General features: G+C 49.9%; 1 protein-coding gene across 1 annotated transcript in view; it reads left to right on the top strand.

Moving 5' to 3' along the window:
* Positions 1-8,909, top strand: part of LOC101990496 (nectin-2-like) — a 26,626-nt gene that overhangs the window by 16,150 nt on the left and 1,567 nt on the right. Inside the window, exons 3-5 of the mRNA XM_005370313.2 lie at positions 269-565; positions 2,494-2,611; positions 2,788-2,936. Of these exons, the coding sequence (XP_005370370.1) occupies positions 269-565; positions 2,494-2,611; positions 2,788-2,936 (564 nt within the window). The remainder of the gene's footprint in view (positions 1-268; positions 566-2,493; positions 2,612-2,787; positions 2,937-8,909) is intronic.

Raw genomic sequence — 8,909 nt, 5'->3', positions numbered from 1 at the left:
GGCTATACGTACATATCTTACACTAAGCTAGAATAACGTGTGCACTGGGTATGTTCTTTGATCCAAACATCAGTCTCATGGAGTGGGGACTTAGGTTACTCTGACACTAAAGGAAATGGTTAGAATGGCTTGCCCGAAGCTGTGCACACCCTAGGCTGATGAGCTAGGCGCTGAAGCCGGGCAGTGGACCCATGCTCCATGGTCACTGCCTGATCTTTTCAATGACTTCAAGTCGTGGGTCACACACCTTCTTTGCTCCTCTCCCTAGCCCAGCCTGAGAATCATGCTGAAGCCCAGGAGGTCACGATTGGCTCTGAGTCCGTGCCTGTTGCCCGCTGTATCTCCACGGGGGGCCGCCCACCTGCCCGGATCACCTGGATTTCATCTCTGGGTGGAGAAGCCAGAGACATTCAGGAGCCAGGTCCACAGGCTGGCACCGTCACAGTCACCAGCCGATACTCCTTGGTGCCGGTGGGCCAAGCGCATGGCATCAAGGTCACTTGCAGAATAGAACACGAGAGCTTTGAGGAGCCGATCCAGCTGCCAGTGACGCTCTCCGTGCGCTGTGAGTGTGATGGGAGGCGGCTTTCCCTCACCCGATCAAACAAGAAAATAGAAGAATGTGTCACATAAGCTGTTCCACCTCTCAGACCGGGTTTGCCTGTAAACAGTGCCCCCACCCCGCCCCGCTGTCTTTTCGTCCCCTGACAGTCCTCATCAACTGGACCACGGTCCCCGCTGCCCACCGCAGCACTGTTGGCGCGCTTTGTTCATTGATTCCTTTTTGGAGACAGAGTTTCACACCTAACCTGGTTTAGCCTCAGACTCCCCAGACGGATGAGCACGGCATGCTCATCCACAGCCTGTGCCTGTGAGCCCTGGGATTACCACTAACGCAGTGCATGCCTTCAATCCCAAGACTCGGAAGATAAAGGCAGGCGGATCTCTGTGAGTTCAAGGCTAGCCTGGTCTACAGAGCAAGTCCAGGACAGGCTCCAAAGCTACACAAAGAAATCCTGTCTTGAAAAAAACCAAACAATACAAAACAGTGGTTGGTCCTGGTTCTGTGAGGTAGTGGAGCACAGCTTGGGGGGTGCTGAGCAAGCATTGCCCCCCTACCCCCGCTTTAAATTGCCTCCCTAGGGGTCTTGGAGTTCCCCCAATCTTCCTGACGGAGGCTATCATTTCCAGAAACTGCCTACAGTAACAACCCCCAGTCACTCTCTACACAAAGGCTGGGATTCTACCTGCTTCGTTCTTGTATTGAGTCAGGATCTGGCTGGCCAGGAACTTTCTGTGCAGAGCATGCTACCCTCCAACTCACAGAGATACGTCCTTCGGCCTCCTGGAGTGCTGGGATTAAAGGCATACATCGCTATGTACAGCAGTTTTTTTTAAATATTTATTTATCTATTATGTATACAATAGTCTGTGTGTATGCCTGTAGGCCAGAAGAGGGCACCAGACCCCATTACAGATGGTTGTGAGCCACCATGTGGTTGCTGGAACTTGAACTCAGGACCTTTGGAAGGGCAGGCAATGCTCTTAACCTCTGAGCCATCTCTCCAGCCCCTGTACAGCAGTTTTGCTTTGGTTTGGGGTTTTTTGTTTTGTTTAGTTTTGGTTTTTGAAGACAGAGTTTCTCTGCATAGCCCTGGCTGTCCAGGAACTCACTCTGTAGACCAGACTGGCCATGAACTCAGAGATCTGTCCGTCTCTACCTCCCAAGTGCTGGCATGTGTCTGTGTCTGTGCTCATGAGTGGAGTAGGCCAGAGGTCTTAGACGCCCCTAGAGTTGGAGTCGCAGGCCGCCGTGAGTTGCCTGATATGGGTGCTGGATTCTCAGTAAGAGCTATACATAGTGCTGAGCCTTCTCTGCAGTCTTTGATTTTTGAAAGAAGATCTCGTGCAAGGCTAACCTTGATCTCTGTGTAGCTACGGGTAGCCTTGAACTCCTCCTGCTCTTCCTGAATCTACTTCCTTACTGCTAGGATTACAAGCTTGAGCCAAGCCGTGCAAACCTATTATCTTCAGCGCCACCCTGTCTACTCACTCACTGTCGCAACTGACCCAGGACACCAGTGGAATAGCTGTGCCCTTCACTGTGAGATAAAGTCCTCCTACCTCGTCTGCAGTGGCTTCTTCCAGCCATATTCATCCTGAGATTCTTTGTGAGCCTGTCCACCCTGACTTCCTGTTTTTCTACACTGGCTGCCCCAAACTGTCTAGATGTATGGAGTACTCTAGGCACATTGAATCGGGAGCATGCACACACAAAACACACACACACAATACCTGTAGTTGTTTTCTTGGCCCTGCCTGAGCTGACATTCAAGTGGCTTCCTGGGTGGGGTTCACACTGGTCAGAGCATTTACGGTGTAGCCTGCTAACCCCAGGTGGTTATGATCCATGGTTTCCTGCCACCTGTTCTGCTAACTTGTCCCCAGTTCTGGAGTCTACTTGTCTCTGAGTCAGTCATCTCTTCCTCTCAGACCCTCCCGAAGTGTCCATCTCTGGCTATGATGACAATTGGTACCTCGGCCGCAGCGAAGCCATCTTGACCTGTGATGTACGCAGCAACCCAGAGCCCACAGGCTACGACTGGAGCACGTGAGTGACGTGAACCTAGGACTGGGTGTGGGGAAGAGGGCTAGGGCCTAGAACCCTGGGTCTGAGGGAGGAGGCTTGGAGTCTGGGCCCCTGGGACTTAGGGTTGCCGTCTCCGGGACAGCCTGCTTCCCCTGGGTGCCTGCTTCACTGTTGTTCACCTCATCCCACACCCTTAGGACCTCAGGCGTCTTCCCGACCTCCGCAGTTGTCCAGGGGTCTCAGCTCCTTGTCCACTCTGTGGATCGAATGGTCAACACTACCTTCATCTGTACAGCCACCAATGCTGTGGGGACAGGTCGTGCTGAGCAGGTCGTCCTGGTGCGAGGTAAGGAGGTCTTGGCATTGGAGTATAAAGCCCTGTGGTTTCTCCCTTTGGGGCTTGGGTCCACTGATGCTGCCTTAGGATGAGAGGGAGTCAAAATTCTCTCAATCTGCACAGATAAGTGTATAGTTCAGCTTCTCCATCTCGGCCTGCAGGTGTAGGCTGTAATGGGGGTGACCAGAGAGGAGAGCTGGCAGAAGAGTTCCCAAGTGGGGGCCTGCACTGAGTTATCTTAAAAGCCAAGGCCCAAGCTGGGTATGAGGTACGTCTATAGTCCCAGCATTTATTCAAGAGACTGAAGCAGGAGGATTACTGTGAGGCTAGCCTTTGCTACATAGTGAGACCCTATTTCAAAGAAAGAAAGCACCCAAAGTTCAGTGAGAGAAGAGAACCGGTGAGTCTATGATGGACACAGGAGCTAATGACAGCTGTCGAGGTTTGTCCCCAGGAGCAGACAAGACTGTCATAATGTTGTCTTGTGACTACTGATGGGTAAACTCACACCGAGCAAGTTTGCTCAGTCATGAGAACCACAGTCAAGACCCACAAGCTGGCCATGAGCCAAGGCTGGGAATTCTCTTGAAACTTAGAAATCCAGTCACCCAGATGTAACCTTTTATAGTCAGAACCATTGTCACTGAGACACATCCCAAGAAAGAGTGACACTGGCCAGGGCCTTTAACATGCTGCAGGAACCAGGAAAGAACTGTTCTTAGAACACCCTTAACCAGACCTGGTGGGGGCTGAGGTGAAGGAATAAGAAGTTTAGGGACTACATGGACTACAGAGTGAGTTCTTAGTTAGCCTGGGAACAAAACCATAATCTCAGAAAATAAAATATACCATAAAATAAAATATGACAAGAAACTTAGGGAAATGGCTCAGTGGTAGAGCCCCTGCCTAGAATCCCCCAGTGAGGGGCTGGGGTGTGGCTCAGTGGTAGAGCCCCTGCCTAGAATCCCCCAGTGAGGGGCTGGGGTGTGGCTCAGTGGTAGAGCCCATGCCTAGAATCCCCCATGAGGGGCTGGGGTATAGTTCAGTGGTAGAGCCCCTGCCTAGAATCCCCCATGAGGGGCTTGGGTATGGTTCAGTGGTAGAGCCCCTGCCTAGAATCCCCCAGTGAGGGAATGGGGTGTAGCCCAGTGGTAGAGCACTTGACTAGCATGTTGGAAACCTTAAGTTCAATCCTCAGTATGGAAACATAAAAGAAGACTTAGAAGTACCACTGTAGATACCACACAGTTTGCCTATGCAAATACATTAATCTGAAATACAGACCTTACCAAGCAGGATCTGAGCCCCTCAGAAACACAGCAAATGGTTTAGAGAGAAAGTAAATGACAGCTCAGCCCTGTGGTGCAGTTGGACATGCGCTTCTTGAGAACACATCTTTGCTGAGACACACAACTTTTGCTCATACACCCATGGCAAGCTGGCTTGCCTATAAGAACAGAAACTTGCCTTGCTCATCAGCTCTGAACCCTCGGGGACATATACTTGGATGAAAACATTGTCAAACAGGGCCACAGTTCACATACAGAAACATCTTTCCTTACACACCTGAAGAACATTCTAGAGGACACTTCTGCATCCAGAAATTCCATTATAGAGATTCTGAGTCACTAGGTCATCTGCTAAGCAATTCTTATTGAGGTTTCCTCTTGAACACAAGTTCTTTTCTTTCTTTCTTTCTTTCTTTCTTTTTTTAGATTTATTTATTATGTATACAGTGTTCTTTCTGCACATATGCCTGCAGAAGAGGGCACAAGATCTCATTACAGATGGTTGTAAACTACCATGTGGGTACTGGGAATTGAACCCATGACCTCTGGAAGTGCAGTCATGCTCTTAATCCCTGAGCCATCTTTCCAGCCCCCACAAATTCTTTAGTATTGGAGGTATGATAACAAATACAGGTGCAGTCCTTATGCTAAGGTTCAGCCAGTGGAGCCCAGCTCCACCCACTAGGAAACATGCTTAGCTGGAACTACACCCTAAAGTCTCAGGAGGCTCAACCGGGTTTGGGACCCGAAGAATGGAGGATACAGACTCTCTCTCTCTCTCTCTCTCTCTCTCTCTCTCTCTCTCTCTCTCTCTCTCTCTATTTTGATGTTTTCCTAAATAAATAAATAAGTGCTGCTCTTGAGATTTTTATATCTATTACTATTTCAGGCAGTTTTTGTTGTTATTCTGAAGCAATGCTTGAAGCCATCTTCTTTATAAAAGGAGGTTTCTCTCAGCTCAGGGACCCGGGGGTGCAGCTCCTATGGATCTCATCTAGTCACAGCCTTCTTGCTTGTACATTCAAGGAAAGCCAGCGGGGCATCGTATGGCAGAGGTGAGGAACGCGTGGATACGCATGTTCCTTTCTCTCATGTTTTGAAACAGCCCAAGCCATCTCTGACTCTGAATAGTCCAGCTTCTGCCTCCAAAGTGCTGAGGCTGTCCCTAGCTTGCTTAGTCCGGGCCTAGTTTAATAAATAGTCTGCTGTACAGTCAGATACTCCTAAACCCCAAATGCAGAAAGAAACCTGCATGGACTGGAGAGATGGCTCAGTGGTTAAGTGTGGCTTGCTCTTGCAGAGACCCCCAGTTAGTTGGATTCACAGTACCCGTATTGGACAGCTGACACCTGCCTCTTAACTCCAGCTACAGGGAGATTGGATGTCTCTGGCTTCATGGGATTCTTGCACTCACATGTTCATACATCTACACACACACACACAGTTAAAAATAAAATCTTTGAAGCCGGGCGGTGGTGGCGCATGCCTTTAATCCCAGCACTCGGGAGGCAGAGGCAGATCTCTGTGAGTTCGAGACCAGCCTGATCTACAAGAGCTAGTTCCAGGACAGGCTCTAGAGCCACAGAGAAACCCTGTCTCGAAAAACCAAAAAAAAATTAAAAAAAAAAATAAAATCTTTGAGAGAAAAAAAGTTGGACAACCAAAGAAAAACTGCCATATAAAAAAGTCACCCTTGACTCCCATAAAGGTAGCCATGGACCCACCTATTGGCGGGACACTGTTGTTGAGATAACTGGAAGATCAAACATCTATTCATCCAAAATAGGGAATCGGGCAGGTCCCTGTGTGGATAGCACCATGTACCAACTTGGTGAGCCCATGCATTGTGCTGAGGTTACTTACGGTGCATACATGACACAAGGACAGCCGCATCATCAGAGCCCACCCCAGCATCGCTGACAGTTCAGACTGGAGCACAGGATGCAGCCTACGGGCAACTCACTTGTCTCTGTGTTTGTGGCACTGGGCAGCTCAGCTGGTCTGAGAGTCACTCGGCCTTCCTTACTACTTCTCTAGGCTTAGAGAGGGAGCAAGGGAGTGACCCGGCTTTGCAGCTCATCACTTTCTGGTACTTTGAGCTGTTTATTTTCTGAGCTTAAATCCATTCCTGGGGATGGACTGCCCCGCCTCCCTTTTAACATTCAAGCTCAGCACTGGCTACTTAGTGAATCCAGACCCATCCTGTGCAGCCTGAGGCCATCTCAGAAAACCAGACAAGCTGGCTGTGTAGCAGTGTGATCCGGTAATCACAGCACCTGGGAGACAGAGGCAGGAGGATTTCTTTGAATTTGAGGGCAGCCTGGTCAGCATAGCAGCTATATCTAAGCCAGCCATATCTTTTATTTTTTAAAAATATTTATTTACGCCGGGCGGTGGTGGCGCACGCCTTTAATCCCAGCACTCGGGAGGCAGAGGCAGGCGGATCTCTGTGAGTTCGAGACCAGCCTGGTCTACAAGAGCTAGTTCCAGGACAGGCTCCAAAACCACAGAGAAACCCTGTCTCGAGAAAAACCAAAAAAAAAAAAAAAAAATTTATTTATTAAGTATACAATATTTTGTCTGTGTATATGCCTGCAGGCCAGAAGAGGCACCAGACCCTATTACAGATGGTTGTAAGCCATCATGTGGTTGCTGGGAATTGAACTAAGGACCTTTGGGAGAGCAGGAAATGTTCTTAACCTCTGAGCCATCTCTCCTGCCCCCAGCCATATCTTTTAAAAGGAAAGAAAGGAAGGGAATAAATCCATTTGGCCGTAGTTGGAGAGATCCACCCACACCAGGAAAGCGAGGTTTCTGGGTCCAGCTGCCCTCTGAGGATGTAAAGCCCTGCTCCCAGGCACATATCCGTGGTTCCAACATATTCAGTCTCACTAGAACATGGTTGTAGATGCTCAACAATTAAAACACAAGTGGGCACACTGTGACACATTGCAGCCTCTGCAGACAACTCACACCTTTGACTCACACACAAGTGACTAGACTCTACCCGTGCTCCAGAGCTCCTCTCCAGCTTCATGGGTGCACCCACATTTCCAAGGAAGAAAACTGAGGGACGCACTGGCCAGCACTCAGAGGGCCTCATTCCTGCCTCCGGTACAGTACTTAGAGACAGTTACTGTCAATCTCCTTTCAGAGGCCACACCCACTGTCGCAGATTCGGGTCCTTACACAGAATAATGTCCTGTTTGCATAGAACTTGCACACAACCCCCAAAACTATTACTTTATTACTATTTTTTTATTACTTTGTTTGATTTTGTGTTTTGTTTGTTGTTTTGAGGCAGGGCCGCACTGTGTAGCCCTAGGTGGTGGGGGGGCTCACTATGTGCACCAGGCTGGCCTTGAACTCAGAGACCTGCCTGCCTCTGCTTCCTGCATGCTGGGATCGGAAGCATGCCATAACTGTGCCCAGCATGGCACTCCATTTGAAAACATTACTTAGAAACTGGCAACCCAGCTCTGTAATTTCAGCACTTCAGAGGTGGAGATAAGGAGATCAGGAAGCTGAGGATGGCTTGAGATTCATGGAATCCTCTCAAAAACCAAAACAAAATCCAAAAACGATAACCCTGTGACTAGGGGAGTAGCTAAGAGATAGGGTCTCTGCTTAGAATCCCCCACTGAGGGGCTGGGGAAATGGTTCAGTGGTTGAGCATGTTTTCATCATGAACAGAGTCTGGATTCCATTCCCAGTGCTGTGAAAGAACTCCAAGGTTGGCAGAAGAATCCAGCTTGGCCAACAGACCGGAGGTAGCATAGCTGTCAGGGAATGCTAACTGGTTACATGTGGCCAAACAACTTTCACAGCTGGCCGGCAAGTTCACTGGTCAGGAACCCATTTGTATCTCCATTAGCTGGCTGAGAGCCATCGTGACAGCCCACGGATTTTTGTATTGTAAAAAAGGCTCCCGGTGGGCCACAAGGCTTCCAATCCCCTGTCCCGTTGACTTCCTGTATGTTCCCCACCAGGCTGAACAGGTGGGGGGGGGGGCCTGTGGGAGGTGAGCATGAGGCAGCCAGGATGCGGGGAACACTAGAAAGAGCAGTGTGAGGTGGGCGAGGTGACTTGAGATCTCCCAAACCAAGAAGATACCCAGGAATGGTCAGTGCTGCCATTCCTCCTCCTGCCTGCACATTCTGGGCCAGAGTGGGAGGGAGCAGAGGGGCTCTACTTACTCCTGCCTCTCATCCTGAGCGGCTACATACATACAAGGGGCTGGGACCCCACCGCCTGACTACATGTTACTGGCTTTATTGTCTTTTGTTGTTTTGAGTGAGGGGTGGAAATAGCCTGGCCTCAAATGTGGGATCTTAACCTGAGTTTCCCCAGTAGATTCAATTGCAGGTCACAGAAGTGGGTTTAATTCTGCACGTTGGGTAATGCTGGAGATGGGATACAGGGCCTCAGACTGGGCAAGCAAATGCTCTACCACTGAGTGTCCCAAACCCTGCACTGGGAGATTCTAGGCTCTACCACTGAGTCATGCCCCCAGTCCCTCACTGGGGCATTCTAGGCAGGGGCTCTACCACTGAGCCACACCCCAGCCCCTCACAGGGGGATTCTAGGCAGGGGCTCTACCACTGAGCCACACCCCAGCCCCTCACTGGGGGATTCTGGGCAGGGGCTCTACCACTGAGCCAGGCCCCAGCTCTCACTGGGAGATTCTTTTTTT

The sequence above is a fragment of the Microtus ochrogaster genome, unplaced genomic scaffold (assembly GCF_000317375.1).
Source record: "Microtus ochrogaster isolate Prairie Vole_2 unplaced genomic scaffold, MicOch1.0 UNK74, whole genome shotgun sequence".
Lineage (NCBI taxonomy): Eukaryota > Metazoa > Chordata > Mammalia > Rodentia > Cricetidae > Microtus > Microtus ochrogaster.
Note: the sequence above shows the minus strand (reverse complement) of the source record. Positions and strands in the feature narration are given on the sequence as shown.